Below are 20214 nucleotides of genomic sequence, written 5' to 3'. Positions count from 1 at the left end.
ACAGGAGCTCTCTCTCTCTCTCTTTCTCTCACTCATCGTCTGTGGTGTCTACTATATAATATATATACTGTACACACTGCCGAGTTGCTAGCCCACGAGAGAAAAGAGCATAAGGTAGGGGACGACGACTCTCGTACCTGTATACGCACCTTCCTTCTCTCTCTCTCTCTCTCTCTCTCTCTCTCTCTCTACATATACACACACAATACCTGCACACCGTCTTCGTATCGCTAGGGGCGAGGACCGTGACCTTGAGCCTGTCCACGTAACTCGCTGGCCGTCCGCGATTTCGTCGATTTCGCAAGAGCCCCGTCGTCGTTGAGCTTACACATCGGTGAGAGTATGCGACCCCGAGCATAGGTAATCATCGCGCGGCTACCTCTGAGGAATTCTCTATTAGGATCCGCGCACGGGAAAGATCGGCTACTCGCAAAAGCCGAGCTCGCTTGGTAAAGCAGACCGACCTCGTCTATATACACAGCTATATACAGATATATCGAAGCACCACACACATATATATATATATATATATATATATATATATATATATACGGAAAAGGGAAAGAGAAGCGAGACGGAGAGCGACAGCCAGCGCCGGAGAGAGAGGAACGAACTCGATCACCAGCAGCAGAGCAGCAGCAGCGCCGCCGCCGCAACGTCCCTGCCGTCGTCGCTGTCGTCCGACCCTATAATACACTACACATCATAGCTCTCGACGTCGCGGTCTAAAAAAACTCCTCTCGCGCGCGAGCGCGACAGTCAGTGCCGCGATACTCTTCTTCGTAGTGTCTCAGTGCGAGTGTGTATTGTATCCGCCGCACCTTGTACAATAGGGCCCGCAGAGCTTCGGAGTAGATTGTAATATAGTGCTGCGACTCCCCCGCACGCGAGGTGTGTGCGTGCACACGCGCGAGAGCAGTGAGAGAGAGAGAGGAGCGAGCAGCCTACGTCGTCATCAGTTTTCTTTTTCCTCCGGAACGTCGACTCTGCGAACGGAAAAAAAGAGAGAGTGCGAAACCGAATCTTGTGCGTGCTCGGCCGAGCGCGTGTGTCATGCCAGGTACTTAGTACTGGCCCGGAGAGTCAGCATCATCTCGGAGTGAAAGAGCAGCGAAGAGGAGAGCAGCCTCGTTGACATGGAGGTCCCACTGCTCGGCCGCGGACGACTGGCAGCTCACCTCCCGTCGTCCTCGTCGTTTGTCTGCCGTTGCAGCTACTACTAGCCTCTCTCTCTCTCTCTCTCTCTCGTTCTCATCCGATACCTACACCCATTACCAAAAAAGGTTCATTCACCTCCGTCTCTCTCGCGCGCAACGAGAGCTCTGCTCGTTACACTGCTCTTCGCTTACTTCTACGGATACTGTAGAGAAGTAGCGCGACGACGACGATGGCCTCGACCTCGAGCGACTCGGCCCAGGTGCTCATGAACAAGGGCAAGCGCGCCGCCGCGGCCTGGATCTACGACCAGTGCAGCCATGCCGCCAGCTCGGAGCAATCCTCCATCTCGCCCGACATGCTCAAGGAGCTGCTGGACATCCTGCTCAGTCCTAGCAAGCCCATCGACGACTGGGAGACCATCGACTGGTGCAAATGGCTCATGGCTGGTAATCGGAGTCCCGATGAGTTTGCCAACACAGGTATTTACATTTGTACGCTCTAGCTTGGAGCTGCTCCAAAATCCACTAGCCATTTTCTATTGAAATCCCATCTGCCTCTGGTGCAATATCTCTACTGCTCTCTATAGCGCCTGCTTTGTGTTTTGCTTCTAGTGAGGATCTACGACAATGCCACCAAATGTGGCCTGGTTTGGACGCCAAATTTTGTGGCGTACAGGTGCCGTACCTGTGGTATCTCCCCGTGCATGTCCCTCTGCACTGAGTGCTTCAAGAAGGGAAATCATCATAGGCACGATTTCAATATGTTCCTTAGTCAGGCTGGTGGTGCATGCGACTGCGGAGATACTTCTGTTATGAAGGAAGCAGGGTGAGTATTGCATAATACAGTGCTGCCTCTTTTCTTTGTGTCAAATGTAGCCTCATTCTGTATTTATGTTTTTATACCTGCTCTGCTAGATTCTGTGACAGGCACGGACCAAAAGCTCATGTCAACAAATCTGCTGCGCCATCTGACCTAATGTGTGTTGCTGAGGCCATGATGCCCAGGATCATATTAAGACTCATACAGCACCTGAGGGAAAACTGGTATGTTCAGCATTTTGAATTTCTTTCTAATCAAACTAATTTCCTTCTAAACAAATATTTCTAATATGAGTAATGCAATAAATTTTTCATTGGACATCAAACTGATATTTATATCAATGTTATCATGTCTATTTATAATTCTAGCAGATTCAGTGACTTAATGCTTCAGGTTTTTAAAGTTCCAATTTCAATTTTCGCAGCAAAAATGGCATTCCTGACCACAAAGGTTCTATCCAGGAGGCTGATGCCTATTTAAAAATGCTACTTGACCTCAATAATATGGGAGCATTGATGAGACGTGTGATGACAATAGCACTCACCAATCCCCAGAAATATCGCGGCTTTATGGATCCCTCAATTTTTGCTGGTCAATCCGAATACGCCGCCTATTGTCAAGGTAGCAATGAAAATTATCAAAAAGCTATTAAAAATCTACCAAATCCTGAACCCCCAGATGAATATAAAGGTAAGTTTTAGGGTTAAATAAACAACCGTACATAGATTTATATAAGAAACGTCGGTTATAAATTTAATCCTTTTCCTTTTTCTTTTAACAGAGTGTGCATCTCTTCAAGAACATTTGGAACACACGACGTTCTTGGAAGAATTAGTATTTTGGACAGTGGCTTATGAATTTCCCCAGAAACTAGTTTGCCTGCTCCTAAATATGTTACCTGATCCTGATTACAAGGAAGCACTCACTCGGGCTTTCGTTTTGCATTATAGCAGGATATCAATGATGCTTGAACGTTCTACCGATCCCGACACCTTGAGTAACCGTGTGGTTCACGTCAGTGTGCAGGTGGGAATATTTGTAATTTTTTGTTTGCTAAACTTGATAAAATATTTATCTGTATTTAAATAAGGTCAAAATTGATAAAAATTAAGAGGTGGCCAGAGAACACTAAATTATCTTTTATTCAAGTTTAAAGTATTTTTCATGAATTGTCTTCGTAAAATGTAATAGTTATTGGAAGATATGTTTACTTGTTAGTACTGACTTTTAAAAAAATATTATTTCTTTTATAGCTATTCAGTAACGAAAGTTTAGCAGTAAGGATGGTGGACCAGCTTAAATTACTTCACGTCATGGTGATTAGTTTGAAATACATGATGAGCAAAATTCTAATTCAAAATACACTTCACGGTAATGGTATTCGGCTCAAAGATTTCCATAATTCAAAAAAACTTGATTGGGAATAAAAATACTAAATGATGTTATTTTTTTAGATCCAGACAAAAATTTCCATTATGTAGTAGACTGTGGGAGGCAAGTAATGAAGGAACATTGTTATTGGCCCCTGGTTTCTGATTTGAATAATGTTCTATCTCATAAACCAGTAGCACAAAGGTTTATGAATGATGATACTTTGCTAGAAATGTGGTTCGATTTTCTATCCATGTTTCAAGGTAAGCATAATACAATTTTCAAATTTTGAATAAGAATCGCTATGCCATTGAGTTATACCTTTGTTGCATTAGATGTCGACATTATTAGTGATTTTCAAAATCTTGTCTATGCAAAAAAAAAACGTTTAGTTTCACGCGTCAGTACATATTTTCTTGCATGAATTTCAGGAATGAACGTTAATCAAAGAGAGTTGAGCCAGCACGTCGAATTCGAGCCTAATACATATTACGCTGCATTCAGCGCTGAACTTGAAGCAAGTGCTTATCCAATGTGGGCTTTAGTTTCGCATCTACGAGGATCTGACAGTGCTATACTAAGCCGTCGTGTTCTCAATTTTTGCTTAACTGCTCTACAAGATTGGTTCGATGGTATTAATTACACTGACACAAATGTGGTAAGCTCTATTTAGTATGATCATCACTATTAGCATAAAAATGTATGACTGCATTTGATAGATTTTCCAATTATTTGTAATATAAATCAGTCTTTAACACTGCTTAATTGACAGTATTTAATCATTCTGAAAAAATATAAATTCTATCAGTGCAACGTTTATTTAGTTAATCCAGATTACTGTATGGGCCTGAAGAATGATCGTGAGGTTGGTTTAAACCGACTCTTGTTTATCACACTGGCAATCCGACCTTTTGAAGGGCGATCACAAAATGTTATTTTTTTTAGTATCACTTTCTTTAAAGTGATCTTCATATAAGATTTGTTGAATTTTAAATTATTCAAATTTTGTTTAAATCATATTTTGGCTTATCAAAAATAGTAGAATTACATTTACATTAATGGCTCAACGATTTACGTGAAATTGTATTTTCCACAGAGCGACAGTCTTCAGGTGTCGTTTCATCTGCCGCTCCATCGTTACTTCGCAGTTTTTCTATGCCAAGCAGTTCGTCAAAAGAGTGCAATGCTGAACGAACTGCTGCCTCCCACTGATATGCTACACTTGCTGATGATGCATCCTCTTCGTGTTCAGGTAAGGACATAATAATACACTAGTGTTCAAGTGAATAGCTCAAATACAAGCAATAATTAGGCAGTCAATTTTTTAAATATTTCACGTTAGAGTTTAAAAAAAATGGCATATTTTAATTATTATTAACCTGTTATCGTTGACGAAAGATAAACAAAATTACAATTTTTAGCATACAATATTAGTTTTTATATTTTTCAAGTATATTACCTTAAAAGTTTCAAGATACCCTCTGTAATGCATGTATCAGCAAAACGTGTTAGTACTTGAGCTACTTACTTCTCGATTATTCACGTTCACGAATAATTTTGGCGAGGAAGAGATAACGCAAACACAAACTTTATTTTCTATTACAAAAGATTTATTCACGTTGTACAAAGGTAACGCATATTATGTTTCTGCCAAACAAAGTGGCACTGCACGTACATATTTTTTTCCGTGAACGGTAAAGTAAAATCACAGTAAATTCAAGTGTTGTCCGCAGAAACAAAATCTCAACTTAATCGCTAAGTCATGCACATATCAGTTATGTGAAACAAGAACGTAGAAAAAAGGGAACAAATTTTAACTATCGGCTAAATAGAAAAAAGAAATATAAGTTCGAGAGGAAAATGTATAGAGATATCGTTCGTGATTCATTCCTCGTAAGCGGCTCAATGAATTTCCCTTGCGCGAGTCGTTCAACCGCTGAGTATAGATCCGAGTATAATCTATCGCAAGCACTAGAGCACCATCCCCTGTCGTCGAGGCGGATTCTTTGGATGTCTCCTCCGTCTTTGTGACTCTCCTCTTCCGGGTATCTCACTGTATTCTGCCTCACATCGTGTTGACGTCGTTGCTAAGGCCAATGGCCGGAGGTGCGGGTGGTAGATCAGAGTGTAGCTGTGGCTCGAAATTGTACGTGATCAGCTTGAGCGATAGGAAACCGCCGAAGCCGTCACGGCCCTTGTGGAAGATACCGGCGCCGGAGATTGGTACCGGTGGCTTCGGTTCGACCGATTGTGTATCAATGAACGGCACGGTACTCTGAGCCGCGTCCTTGCCCAAGTCCGTAGGCACAAATAGCAAATACTGGTTGGTCTGCGAGTCTGGCACTGCCTGAGCCACTGAGCGTGTCGGGATGTCAGGCTTGTTAAGTTTCAATTCAGTCCTGTAATGAAATTCAATAGTTATTCTACTGCTGGTATCTTATGCTAAGCACGTAACTCCTCTACTCTAACATTATTGATTAGTCGTTACTTTTGATAGACCGTTTCTAACTCTGACTTCACGATGAATAAATAAGTCGTCTCTCGAAACTTACCTTTTCTTGGCTTGTTGAGTTTCGCCGTTGAGATCATAAACTTCACTGGCCTCGGTGGTGTCGTGCGAGTGCCAGAGGCTCTTCTCCTTGATCAGCTGTCCCGTGGTGAAATTGAAGGGGGTCATCTGAATCTCGAGATTCAAGTGTGTGCCGATGACTCGGAACCTTAATCCAGTCAGAAGGTGATCGGCCGGCGAGTCGAGGTCGTCGAGGTCAACGGCCCGCTTCTCCCACATGATCGTATGGTAGTCGACACCGGCTCTCACGTTCGCATCGATAATGGTATAGTTGTCAATCTTCTTCCAAGCAACGCTACTTCCATCGATGTTGCCACGCGGCAGTAGCGTGCCCTCTTGAATCTGAATGTGAATGATCTGGTTCTCCTTCTTCAAGCGCACCCCTGTAACGACTCTGCACGCAGAGGAAACGAGAATTTAATTTCATCTAATTCCGACGAGGGCCAATAACAGAATAAAATAAGGTCTTAGTTGCGCGTATGACTCACTTGTTATTGTCGACGTCCGAGGTGACATCCCGCAAATTGAAGTAACGGTCGGAGCTGGAGTTGTGGTCGTCGCAAGTGCACATGCAGTAGCTGCAGTGCCAGAAAAGCCAACGCCACCAGCTGTCGACTTTAGTCGTGGGCCGTTTGCACGTTCCCTTCTGTCCGAAAGTCTGGCCGTTCTCGTACTCGATGTACTCGTAGCGGCGAGTGCTGCTCTTGTCCTGGAAGGAATTCGCCAGCGGTTAATGATTCATTAGCGCGTAATGTCGTCTTTACTATTTTCGCTAATAGCCGGGGCTATAAGCAGCCGTAATTAGGAGCAAGATAGTTAGACTTACCGAAGGGCAGACCCACATGTCCGAGTCTATGTACTGGCAGTTTATGAGTTTGCCGTTGCAACGACGCTGCGTCGAGCAGAACTGATTCTGATAACATCCGTGGACTTTGGAATAGCTGTAGTAGGCGCAGTTCTCCTTGCACGTACTCTGGGGGTTCATGTCGACCTCGTTGACGAGGTAGCCCTGGAAGACCTGCTTCAGTTCGGTGTAGGTGACGTCTGCAAGGACACGAGATAGTCAGCATTTTATATTTTTAGTTAAATAATCCATCAACGTGTCTCGTCACTGACCGAGCTTGTGCTTGATGGGATCGCACTTCCAGACCTCTCTCGGAGCGAAGACCATAGCCGTCTTGACGGCCCTCAAAGTCTCGGACGTTCTGATGGCGTACTGCTGCTTCAGTTGTTCCATTTCCTCGGTGAAGTTGCCTAATGCATTAAACAGTCGTCATGAAAACATCCCCTATCTCATCGATAAAATTCCTATCTCGATCATCGATTCTCACCAATATTATAGAGCTTGAGAAGAGTCCAGGAGAACTGCATCATCGTGTAGCCCTTGATCTCGGTCAGAGCGATCTTGTTGTACAAATTGTAGAGCAGCTGCTGCGGAGACTGCTGCGTGTTGCATATCTGCGTCGAAGCTTCCTGTTAAAAGCAAACGAACAAAAAAATTACACACATCCACCTTCGTCAATCACAATCACATCTCGCAATCTACGTTCGGATTATCATCGCAAAGACCTAATTCTCTATTAAAGCCCCCGTAATATAGTCGCCCGCGTGTACCTTATAGGCGGAAACGAAGAGATACTGATGTACGATGAAATCGGAGATTCTCTCGAGTGCCGGTGGAATCGCGACGTTCGCGTCGCTCAGCATAGTACTGGCGAAATTCGCCCACTGTTTGATGTCCAGTGGCTCCTGTTTCTCCACCAGATCTCTCTGCATCTTCCTGAACGTCATGTACATCCCGTCGATGCTTCTCAACTCGGATTGTGTCCTGGCCCATAGCCAGAGGCTGTTGAGGGCCTCGAGGTGAGGCTCGATGTCGTTAGGGAACTGTCGGTCCATCTCGTCGCCGAACTCCTTGTACTTCTTGAAGAGGTCCTGGTAGGAAACGTCCTTGTTCCAGGAGTTGGACATAGGATCTTGGTTCTCATCGTCCATGCGCAGGATAGCCTGGCGTAATTTGTCCACCTGGGTGAACTCCTTTGAGCGAGCCCGAGCTGCTTGGGCTGCTATCGCGCTCAGCGATAGGAGCAGAAGGATCTTCAGACCCATCGCGTTGGGTCGAGTGACTTTAGACCGTGTACTGCGGGAAAGAATGTGACTGGGTATTTTTTTATCTGCTTTTCGCTGAGTCTCTTTGCTTCGAATTATTCGTTTTCTACAAATCTCTAATATTTCAAGTTTCACTTCTAAATACTTGTAACGACTAATTCGCACGTTTTGCATTAGCGGAAAGCAGACAGGTATACAAAAACGCAAATAAACATCATCGCCGACTCGAATGTCCCGCAGTTTGTCAGAGGAACTCGATAGACAACGTCATTCCATTGTCGTCGGCGTTATACACGTCTAATTGCGCTCTACAGCCAGTGCACGCGAGTGTTTTGGAAATTCTCACTTTTTTAGAAACGAGACAAAGAACCTGCACACGTCGGGTGATAAAAGTGTCATCGGCGCACGAAGTATGTCATAACGCGATTCGTTGTAAAATCCCTGACGTCAGCGCAAACAAGTCCGCCCGAGGTATTGAACGATTCGCGCGCGCACGATCCAGCAAAGGCGTCTAGTTCCAATTTGGGAGTAAAAGCGCTCTAGAATCGCGCGAACAAAAATAAAAACAACAACAACACAGCGCGTCGTTCTTGAGTTTATAAGGATTCGAGTGTGCTGCGCGCGTTATCGCTTCGCTGACCCGGTTATTCAATCAAGTTTGCGTATCGCGTGAGTCCTTAATCCTTTCACAACGTCGTTGCTTGCACTTCTCTCCCTTCGATAATTTTTCCCAGAAACTCGTAGAGAATTAACGTCGACTACGTCGGAAAAAAAGACACAATTATACCCGGCGGCGCATTAAGTCTAATTCAGCGGAGGCTCGTGTTTAATTGATGAAAGCGGCGCCGCGCAGCTAAGTATAAAGTTTTAAAAAGTTGCCGAGGAATGCGCGAATGGTATTAAAATCGATGAAAAAAGGCTTGACCTTACGAGGACACTAAACAATCGTCATCAGCTGTATACGTGCAAGTGTGTAAAGTCGACTCTTCCTCCGCGCGTTGTTGTGTGCAACCCACACCTTCTGTGTACACACACACACACACACACACACCCACACAGGTAAGGGAAAGAAAGAACACTCGCGATAACTGGCTGTGCGAACGTAAACAAAAAAAAACGACGCCACTTACGGGTACACTAAAGGAAAAATGACTGTGGAACGAAAAAACGTATAGAATCGGGCCAGTGACTGGCCGAGACTATTCGGAGGATATTGACAAGATGTCGAGAGACAAACGTCCGTCGAGGTGCTGTCGCGAGCGCCGACTGGCCCCGCCACCGCACACATACCGTCGTCTTTCTTTCTCTCTCTCCAGCGAGCGAGCGAGCGCGCGCATGCCTCTTTATGCTGTATACAGTCTCCGTCTCTCTTTCTCCCTCTCTCTATACGTAATGTAACTCGCAGCGCATATACACCTCTCGTTGCCCTTCTCTCTCTCTCTCTCTCTCTCTCTCTCTCTCTCTCTCTCTGTCTCGCTCTCTCTCTCTCTGGCAGTGTGTAATTTACATGCGCTGTATGGATACATTCTTGTTTGCTCCTTTTTGGTGCTCCTTCGGACGCGTCATCCTCGGATTCTTCGACGCCGAGAAGAGAGAAGAGCCTCTGATGCCGGTTTTCCCGTCGGGTTTTTTCTTTCTCTCTCTCCAGTCCCGTTCTGCGTCGTTTACTCCAAAATCGGTCTTTTGAAATCTCTCCACGAGTTTTTATCTCGAGCAGTGTGGATAATGCGCAACTCAGCGCAACGCTCTACGCGCACACACACTATTTTCACGCTACGCAAATCGCAAGCGATATATCTCTGAATCGTTGACAAAGAGAAACGTGTATAGGGTATCCGAACTTTTGTTTACACGTGCCCCCGGAACAGAGGGATCAGATAACAGCAGCGTGGACGTAGAATTCATTTCGGCTTCGAGTTTTTATTTTTATCGCACATCCTCCGCTCGACGAAAACACATCTTGGAGTTATCGCGCGGGATATATAGCGCTCTGTGTTGCAATGCTCTCCTCTAGTTGTGCGCATTAAAAAAAAAAAAGAAAGAAACGACGTCTGGAATGCGACGAAGTGTGAGAGACCTTGCGCGAATCCAATACGGCTCCGCGCAGATGCTTTCAATTATCGCACAGAACAAAGACAAACACAGTCGTCGTAAAAATCCGCGTTCTTGAAATATCGTTCGCCGATGCTTCTTGATTTATTTCATCGACAAGCGAAGGCGATTCATAGTTACAGTTTCTAGAAAAAGCTCTCGAGCTTTATCGCTGAATATACTCGCGCAAAACGTGGTCGAAAATTGAAATAAGGAGAAGAAGAATCGAACCGTCCGTAATTGCATAACGAGATCCGTCTTTAATTATGCAACGGCGCGACCGTACTTACAGGCTTCGGAAAAACAATCTTTTTTCCCGCTTATTTGCAATGAAATCTCGAACGGCTCAGATTCGGCGCGACTTCCGGCAATGGTCACCGGAGACACGCGGATGATTAAGAGATTGAGCATCAGAGGGGAGTCAGATTGATGGTCGTGTAAGTGCAACCGCTGCAATTTTCGCGGAAGTCATCTCTGACTCGTCACGAAGGTCGGAGCGAGTGTGTGTAGGATACTACATTTATTTACTCGCCTCGCGAGAAACGCACTTCCAGGAGCGTAAGGACGCTCGACGCGTTTATTTTTAATCCTGACACACGCAGCTCCTTCCGCGAATGTCCCGGCAACAAACGCCCCCCCGCGGGATGTCCAAATTGGAAAGCGGCGAGTGTAAGAAAGACACTGTGCCATTATACACTCGGGCTCCGAAACTCCCGTTATTATAGTAGTACACAATGCACTTGTGTGTATACGCAACGACGTAAGCAACTTACGCACGGATACACGTGTTTTGCGCAAGCGAAAAGCGCTCTTCATTGCGCGCATCGGCCGGATACATTCGGAGGAGTCTCCGCAGTCATTACATACATTGGTCGATCTAAACTGCTCCGATTTATTGCACGCGCGCGCGTAAGTGTCTTTGTTGGAAACGAGATTGAAACAAGCATACGCGCGCGCGGAATGAAAGCGAGAAGTGCGTCTATCGGCTGTTTTCATTCTCAGTCGCGGAGATAAATCCCGTCGACCTTCGGAGAAAGAGAGAGAGAGAGCGAGAGAGAGAGCGATGCAGTCATGCGCCGTTGCTCAATTCGCAAGGGTCAACGTTCAATCCGAACGCAGAAATACGAGTTTTTTTTATTAAAATAGGAAGATACCGAACCTGCATGTTCTTAGCGAGAAGCGTGAGGATGCTCCTGTGGAAGATGTCGACGTCCCAGTTGGGCGGCACGACGAGCCTGTGAATCATCTTGAGCACATCCGGCAGCGCGTTCAGACTGGAGCTAACGGCGTTTTTGGCGAAATCCTCCATGGTGTACTGCTCGTACCTCTGGGGCGCCGAGGCGTAGTGCAGGAAGTTCTGGTAGAGATTATCGATCTGGCCGAGATACTTCCAGAGGTCGTGCATCGACGACTCGAGCATCTCGCGCTCGGGCACTTTGGTGAGGATCGCGTCGAGTACGATCTCCGTCCTGTGCTCGAGTCTACCCTCGAAGACGTCGATCTTCCTGGAGACTTGGGTTATGTGATTCATCAGTCGCTTCTCCATCCTCTTGACGAACGGGAAGTCCGTGTCATCGTCGCCGGGTCGCTTGGGCTTGATCATGTGGTACGACTCGAGCACATCCGTCACTACCTCGCGGCTGAATTTCAGCACCTCCGTCACGTCGCCGAAGCTGATGTCGAACGAGGAGACGCTCGCAAGCGCGAGGCTGCACAGCACGACGCAGCAGAGCTGCTTCGCCATTGTCACTTTCTTCTTGGCTGTGATCTCGACGATCCTCTAGTGTATCATATGGAGAGCCCGGGGCGGACGACACCTGCGAGATACAGAGAGAGAGTACGCGGAGCACTGATGTAAACAAAGAAATCGAAATCGAGAGAGGCGCGGAGAGAGATATAGGTTATACACGCAGAGACAACGAAAGAGACTCACCTCTGGATGGAAAATCCTCCGCCACTGTCGAGCTCGCTCGCTCGAATGAAGCGTCTCGCTGACTACACTATACTGTCGCGAGGGAGCGGAAAGAGTTGAGAGAGACGGAGCGAGTCAGTGGCCCCCGCGTCCGTTAACTTCAGGCCTCTCTCTCTCTCCCTCTATACTGTCTTTGTCTGCGGCACAGCCTCGTTTGGTCTCCCCGCTATACTTATACACACTGCCATACGGCAAAGACACTACACAGGCGGCCGGATAGGGCAGGCCTGGCGGTTGTTTTGACGCGCCGATCTCCGCAGCCGATTGGCTGAGCCGATGAGTCGGACACTATGTTCGTGCTTGCGCTGCTGCACTTATGCTCGATTCTATGCTGCGTACGCGTACACTTGCCTGCGATACTGTTATAATATTTTCGCTATACTTACGCTCTGCTCTTTGCGCTCGTTATAAGACACTTTCATGCAACGACTCGATTACGGCGTCGATGACGATTGCTTTCCATACTCCGCTGCAGGAGAAAGAGACGGGGAGATTCGGGCTCGCGCTAATTATGTAACGAATAATAGGAAAGTCGACGAGTGACCCATAGCTCGTCGTTTCTTGTAATTCGCTTACGGTCATCAGGGGGGGAAATGTATGATGCGAGCGACGATATGCTTCCGTTTGAGCCGTCGTTTTGTCAACTGGGAAATTGCTACTTTATGTAAGATATTGAGCGTTATATTGCGCCGCGATTTATCGTTTAAAAATTTTATAATCTGATATCTGTATAAATACTTGCGCTCGAAATTACTCGGGTGACAGACTTTCGCTTAGCGATCGTAAGGCGATATAGTGTACGCGCGATTGAAATTGAAGACGTCACTGTGTAATCAGTTTTTTTCGCCAAGTTAAAAGCGATTCTTCGCCAAATTCGAATAACGTAGTCGCTTGTTAAGCACACGAGGATTATTGTTGTTGCGTTTTTCCCGGGTACAAATGAGCCTTATCACAGCGAATCGGATAATTATTAAGAGACGAATGCAAAAGTACAGGTTTTCAGAAAATTCATTTTGAAGTGATGCAAGCGGGATCGTATTTTTTTTTCCTGGAATTTGCAGACGGAGTTCTGCTGTACAGTTGAAAAAATATTGTTCAGAGACGCCGCAGAATGAATTTACTGGGTAAAATTCAAAATAAGCGCTATAAGAAGTAGTAAGGATAATGAGTTGTATTAAACCATTTATTAAGGAAATGACTGATTTTATGCTTCCAGGTCGCTTTTTACGAAATCCTCAACAATCTATGGGTCCGCAATGGATTGCAAATAAGAGGACAGGCAATGACTTATATTCAATGTAATTTCTGCAATTCAATGGTCGATGCTGACCTGTACCTGTTGCAAATATGTGCCACCAAATTGCAACCTGATGTATTCCTGTCAACTATCATTGAGAAGTAATATTAACAAAGAATAATTATGTTATATACTACTCTACTACTTTGTAAACTAATTGTATTTTTTAATTTTTAGATTTCACGTTAAAGAATGGATGAGCCTCAGTCGCTATCATGCTCCTCAGAATGAGTACCTAGAGGGGGAGCACGATACTTCAATGTTAGAAAGTTGTCTGACCTTTTTGGCCACATTAGTGAATGTACGAACTAATTTAGGTAAGGCTTGAATAAGTTTTATGGCAATTATATTTTACATGCAAAAAGATTCTTGATGAAATTACATTTTCCAATGTCCAACAGGTCTGTCAGATGTAGAAATGTCACGTTTGGAAATGGTAACATTGTTGTGCATGGGTGACAAAACTCACAGCCAGCTAATGGAATATATGCCAGAACGCTGTGGAAATACTCAAAACCGAGACTTTGAAGCTATTCTAGTTGAGGTTTGTTACTTTTTCTGTAAATGATAAAAATCTAGACTCTCATTGATTTCTCATACTGGTAATAAAACATCAATAAATTCTATTTTCCAACATCAGGTGGCCCACTATAGAGCACCAAATTTAGAAGCTAGTGGAAACATGCAGCAGGGAATGTATGGTCCAAAACCACGTGTCTGGGATGAATTATTCGACCCTTTGCATGTTTTGCTTAGAGCTGTGCAAAGAAAAGATTTTCAAGTGTCCATGGACAGATTCACCACATAGTAAGAATCATTCATTGAACGTTTCTATAAACTTTTTGTTACATTTTCTTAAATACAACATTTGAAAATTTCAGTGCAAAACAATCCAACCAACTAAGGGCTAATGCTACACCATGGCCTCCCTTCCGTCATCCTGCGCCCGTATCTGATGATTACGACGATCCACGTCTCGTTCTTCGTTCAAAAGTCTTTCACGCGATGATTTTTGTCATACTGTACAAGGCAGTCAATGGAAAAAATATATCCGAGCATATTATGGCATTGGCTGTATATCTTTTAGAAATGGCAGTCGTAACTGCTGAAGTTCCTGATAAATCTGTAAGCTTCACCCACCACATTAATTCGTAAACTCCTTAGATGTAGCGACTAACGATTTTTATATTTTTAGACGCATCCTGTTTGTCAATACAACAGTGGAGGAACTCCTCGCATATTCAAAGATATGGATTTGGCCGGTTGGTTCAATAGTAATAACCTTTCCGAAAATTTGAGGACCCTCATACCACGGGTCGTCTTAGTTCAAGAACCGGAACAAAGCAGCTCAGATAGTAATGTTTATTCTGATTGCTTTCTTTTGTAGTACATACAAAATTCCAATTAATAAAAAATTGTCCTATTGCAGGTGAATTCGAGTGGGAGATTCAAGGAGAAATGACTGAAGTCGCTATGTTAAACGATAGCGCTGACGACAGTTCCAGTGGAATATTGGCTCTTCCTTCATCGGCAGACAACACCGACGTATCTGACGAAATTAATATGAATGCCACATCTCTTCCGGCTCTGCCAACAACTAGTGGTATGTATATTCTCTAAGATTGACATCAAAATATCTACACACTGTAATACCACCATGTATTTAGTCTAGACTTATTTTTTAATATAATGCCCTTAACCTTCTCTGATAATGTCGACTAAAACCCTGTAACAAATTTTATGATGCCTTTCTCAATTGCCTTGCAAACAGGCTGGAAGACTGTTTTAAGTTTGATTTTGTTTTTATTACTCTTTTATAGTCGATTACACTATGAATTATGCACCTGAAGACGGGGTAGTCGCCATACCGCGTGGTGACAGCGAAGACGAATTATTACCTATGACAAGAGCGTTGCCACCATCTACCGAAGAATCCGAGTTTTTTGCCCTCGAATCACGTCCTACGCCAAACAGTACGTGTAAAATACTGAAAAATTTGTTTTCTTCTTCAAAATCTGCATTTCATGTGCTCGTCCACTCATTAATTTGTCTCCCATCCTCCGATACATCTCTTAGAATGGGCTAAATACAAATCAATCATGTCACCATTATTTCTTATCCATACTTAGTTCGCATCTTAATCCATAATTTTCCAAAACAGCGGATGGAATGCTCAGCCAGCCTGCTCTCCCGCCAGCAGAAGTACGTCCTGCAGTCATGGCCGGAAACGAAATTGTTTTTGCCAACTCCATAATCTCAAGGCTCAATAATACTAGTTCAACTTCAACCGAAATAGTTCCGTCAACGTCAAATTCTCACAAACACTTCAGGCGAAGAGATCCACAAGTGAGTTTAAGAATATTTTTTTATTTAGATCACCAAACTTCAAAAGAAACTTGTATTGATATTCGTTGTTCCAAATTTTCAACAAGACTGGAGCAACTCAGCCTCAAATGGTAAGAGTCGGTGAAAGCATGATTTCATTGCTTCTGAAATTGCACTCCCAATTGTCGGGAATACCGGACAGCTACAACCCCGAACCGATTTCGGAACCTGAAGAAGCGAGCAGCAGTATGGATACTTCCAACCCTGCGCCGGAATCGCGAATCGGTGACGGTCCCTTCTTCATCTCACAGTTGCTTAAGAAGATAGCCAATCTCGACTCCATGTGCAAAGAAAGCATCATCGAGACTAGGAACAGATTATGGCCGAGAATGCAAGACTGTGAAAACGAGCAGAGGGAGAGGGAGAACCGCGAGAAGGAGGAAAGGCGGAGACGAGCCAAAGAAAGGCAGGAGAAACTCATGGCCGAATTCGCCAATAAGCAAAAGGAGTTCATGGAAAAGGCTATGGAATCTGGTAGGGATGACAGTCTGTTATAACAATACGAATTTATTTTTGTTTAATGATTGCATAATTTACATCTTAATCGTATTCCAGACGAAGCCGGTGTATCTGGAATGGATTGGAATTCCGAAGAGGGACAGACAAAGATGGCTAGTAAGAAGGAGTATGATTGTGTCATCTGCAATCAAACTACTCCGAGTAGTGAGGACAAGCCAATGGGTCTCGTGGTTTTGGTTCAAGCAACTAGCGTCATTGGACACGAACGGCAGCAGCCGGAACGCTTGATACTTCCTACATCAGACGCAGATCCACCTATTCGACATCCTAAAGATGACACTCGCGGGGCTCACTTCGATTACAGAATAGATGAATTGAATCGATCGTTCTATACGGTAGGTGTTATAGACATTTATCAAAATACTCACGGTTCCAAATCATGATAAATTATTTAATTAATATTTACTACAGCTTTCCTGGCTGCTCACATTAAATTTGGGCTGGGAAGGAGGTGTCCACGTGCAAACTTGTGGGCATCACCTGCACTTAGACTGCCTGAAATCGTACTTACAATCTCTTCGCGGTCCGCAACAACGGCAACAAAATCTAGCGGTTGATAGAGGCGAATACAATTGTCCTCTGTGTCGACAACTAGCGAACTCTGTTCTTCCATTGTCGCCACAGTTAGGCGAATGTTCAGCGGTAGTACGTTCTCGTCATTTGTCACCTGAAACAATACTCTTGGAACTGAATAATTTTCTAAAAGAAATTCAAAGAAGTCCCGTAAGTTTCATTATTTTTTTGCTTAACATATTTTAGTAAATTTAAGGCGTACATTACAACAAATGCTTAAACGCTGTTTACAGACTACATCGAATTTGGCGGTGGCAATGGGTAAAGCAATGGAAGACATGACAAGTTCTACGTATTTAAAATATAAACAAAAAAGCTGGAGCCCTAGTCATCAAAGTTTGTTCCTCTTCGTTACTTCGGTTGCACGCACTAATTTCGAAGTGGAATTGGTTCAGCGAGGTGGTTCACTCTGTGTTTCACCCCCATCAATGACTCCTCTCACACCAAAGCGTGATTGTATCGGTGAGTTTTAATATCGAATTCGATCAATTTTGAAAGAGTTTAAATGGCACAAAGGACTAAACATAAAATTATCCGAACAGTTGCACTGCTACATGTGTTGGCGGTACATGCAAGAGTTTTAGCCATGTGGCCAGTCCATCATACATGGCAACAACTGTCAGGCTTACCGATTGATCCTGTCCCAGAATTAGCGCTAACATCATGCGAAAAAGAAGTTCCTCTACTTCTGAGAGATCCAACAGCTTTACTCATACAATTCATACTTGTGCTTCCATTACATCTAGATCAAAGTAAGCAATTACAAGTTATTTGGTCGATTAATTAAATACATATTCCATTTAACATTTCAATGATTTCTTTCAGCATATTTTTCCGCTGTGGTTAAGGTATTATATAATTTATTGTACTACCAAGTTGTGGTGCAAATAAGTTGTGGTTTAACGCAGGCTGAAAGAAATGCTATTATTGGTCGAGGAATGTTAAACGATCAATCAAGTCCGACTACGTCGGAGACTATTTTAAGGACTGTGATTACTTATTTCCGCGATAGCAAACTTTATCAAAACGACGATGCAACGTCGACTTCATCTACAAATCATGCTAGGATAAGGAGCCACGTAATAGAACAACAGGTAAATATACGCAAAATCAAATCTATAGTTGCGTTTACGCATGTGGTACAAACTTTTCAATTTAAATATTTATTGTATAGATTCAGACGTTGTGTTTGCCTTTCTTGCGAGTGGCGGCACTTCTTCGTCACCATTTATATGAACAGCCAATACCTTTGATTCGCTCTCCGGAGACGGAATTTGTAAGGCTTGTTTATTATTTGGAATTAGTGACCGAGGGTATGGACTGGAGCTGTTTTAACGCGGCGGTAGCTTTGAGCTGGCACAATGAAGAAGTTGCTGTTTCGGTACCACGGCTCTGGTGCGACCAGTTTGGTGTCTTCGTAAGCAAGAGCCAGATTGCTGCTAGAAGTTTAATTGTTGATCAGCATATATCATGGCAAATGCCGAAATTACTTAGTCTTCCAAGAGAGTATGAAAAAATCTTTACGGTAAATAATGAGCACTTGATTTACATCATCATGTAATCATAATGATAATGCACTAATTCATTAATTCGATAAAAAATATATTCTTTATATTTCAGTACTATCACGAACGGCAGTGCCGTCAGTGCCATTCTGTACCTCAAGAAATAAGCGTGTGCTTATTATGCGGTACCATTGTTTGTCTGAAACAAAATTGTTGTAAAATAGCAAATATTTGTGAAGCTGTTCAGGTATATACATACAGATCTCTCAATGTTAAATATTAAGCACTGAGTTTTACAATGTACTTTTAACGTTTTTCAGCATTCTATAGACTGTGGTGGTGGAACGGGTATATTTTTAGTCGTAACATCAACATACGTTATTGTGATCCGAGGAAGGAGAGCTTGTTTGTGGGGATCCTTGTACCTGGATGATTTTGAAGAGGAGGACAGGGATTTAAAGTATGCATAGTTTATATATTTTAATCGTTCTCGTAGTTATTTAAAATTATCAATAAACATTGGATGCAATAATAATTCATGAAATTCTTTTAAACAGACGCGGAAAGCCTCTTTATCTAAGTCAGGACAGATATCAACTATTGGAGCAACAATGGTTGGCTCACAGATTTGATCATACGAAGAAAACATGGGTCTGGCATCGCGATGCGCTGTGACCTTTCACAATGATAAAAGCTAATCCATCCGACATATATTGAACTTTAGAGCTATCCCTATGGGCCAATGCCTCGCCAATGTTCACAATGCTTTAAAAGTTAATAAATCTCCTCTGACGGCATATAGATATTATATTTATTCTGAGGCAAACAATAGGTAAAATAATATATGTAGGTTTAATGATATTTGAAAGTATTAATCGCGACGAAATTTTTATAGTGGCGTCTTTAAAACTCATGTCTAGCAAAGAATTTGTGTTTTCATGTGAAAACTCCTTTATTAAAGACTCCACAAGGTTAAATCCTAATAAAATACTTACGTATTATATAATGCTTGAACTTTACATTTTAAAATAAGAGGACTTGTACAGTAAGGTTCAATTGCTAGGCATGTTGATTTTTTTGTCTTGCAAACAAGCAATGGATTTGTATTGCTTTTTTCCTTTGTGGTTAATATGTAAAGTAACTTGACTCTTAGTACAGACAATACGATATTTTGTAAAGATTATGCTGCTATAATACTGGAAGGAACAGACTGATGTCTTGTTAACATATTATTTGTTAAGAGACTTGTGAGCTCGATATAACTGTTTTTGACTTCAAACCTGCAGTAAAATACTCTGATCGAAAATCTTATAAAGTGTAATGCTCAACAGGATACCGTTTTTTTCAACTCATATTAATAAAATTTAATTTTCTAACAACAACTATATTTTCTTAGCACCATTTATGTGACTTTGATATTTAAAACTATTGAAGATTGTATAATTTTTGAAAAAAGAAAGAAACGAAGAGAATGGACCACTGCAGAACTAAAATGAAACGGCTGTGTACGTATGATTTATAAACGTATCGGACAACTAAATATGTAATACCATCATGGTGTAAAAGAAAAATTTTGCTGTACACAAATTGTTCAACATATAAATTTTAAAAAACCCAGCAGAAAAATATGTACACTCTTTATTTTTGCGTAAAGAACGTTTACGACTTATAATTCGAGATTGTAAATATGTATAGGCGCATAGGCCGCCGCACAGATTGTACGTTAGGTCAATTGCGAATTAAACAATTTGTACATAACTTACACAGTTATTCTGGAATTTTTTTTATTTAGAAGTTTTTTTTGTCTAAGTATATAATATTTTATCAGTAAAAAGTTTATAATAGA

The 20214-nt window shown here is 43.0% G+C and overlaps 2 protein-coding genes across 8 annotated transcripts; one reads left to right on the top strand and one right to left on the bottom strand.

Annotated features, from left to right (window-relative positions):
- Positions 1-591: 591 nt before the first annotated feature.
- On the top strand, positions 592-20130 carry LOC100121568 (E3 ubiquitin-protein ligase Ubr3). Of its 3 annotated transcripts, none has more exons than XM_031932131.2 (28): positions 592-1637; positions 1770-1983; positions 2073-2201; positions 2402-2667; positions 2759-3003; positions 3231-3354; positions 3432-3611; positions 3780-4006; positions 4445-4600; positions 13306-13487; positions 13564-13703; positions 13788-13930; positions 14027-14193; positions 14268-14511; positions 14582-14741; positions 14816-14989; positions 15207-15359; positions 15548-15732; positions 15819-16245; positions 16327-16625; positions 16702-17013; positions 17097-17325; positions 17406-17615; positions 17689-17957; positions 18038-18388; positions 18484-18615; positions 18689-18828; positions 18926-20130. In XM_031932131.2, exons 1-28 carry the CDS (start codon positions 1388-1390, stop codon positions 19041-19043), a joined length of 5826 nt encoding a protein of 1941 aa, XP_031787991.1. In that variant the 5' UTR covers positions 592-1387; the 3' UTR covers positions 19044-20130. The 3 variants fall into 3 exon arrangements, with proteins under 3 accessions (XP_031787991.1, XP_008216989.1, XP_016844775.1); XM_008218767.4 differs by having other exon boundaries at positions 634-1637; positions 3231-3348; XM_016989286.3 differs by lacking the exon at positions 15207-15359 and having other exon boundaries at positions 635-1637.
- Positions 4937-12325, bottom strand: LOC100679659. 5 transcript variants are annotated; one of them, XM_003424416.5, is made up of 8 exons: positions 12051-12325; positions 11277-11934; positions 7249-7390; positions 7034-7171; positions 6744-6961; positions 6406-6626; positions 5901-6311; positions 4937-5747 (listed from the first exon to the last, which is right to left on the bottom strand). In XM_003424416.5, the coding sequence occupies exons 2-8, from the start codon at positions 11859-11861 to the stop codon at positions 5414-5416; spliced, it is 2049 nt and encodes a 682-aa protein (XP_003424464.1). In that variant the 5' UTR covers positions 11862-11934; positions 12051-12325; the 3' UTR covers positions 4937-5413. The 5 variants fall into 5 exon arrangements, with proteins under 5 accessions (XP_003424464.1, XP_032456669.1, XP_032456671.1 ...); XM_032600778.1 differs by having other exon boundaries at positions 11277-11966; positions 12051-12197; XM_032600780.1 differs by lacking the exon at positions 12051-12325 and adding an exon at positions 7532-8057 and having other exon boundaries at positions 11277-11948.
- Positions 20131-20214: the final 84 nt, after the last annotated feature.

The sequence above is a fragment of the Nasonia vitripennis genome, chromosome 5 (assembly GCF_009193385.2).
Source record: "Nasonia vitripennis strain AsymCx chromosome 5, Nvit_psr_1.1, whole genome shotgun sequence".
Lineage (NCBI taxonomy): Eukaryota > Metazoa > Arthropoda > Insecta > Hymenoptera > Pteromalidae > Nasonia > Nasonia vitripennis.
Note: the sequence above shows the minus strand (reverse complement) of the source record. Positions and strands in the feature narration are given on the sequence as shown.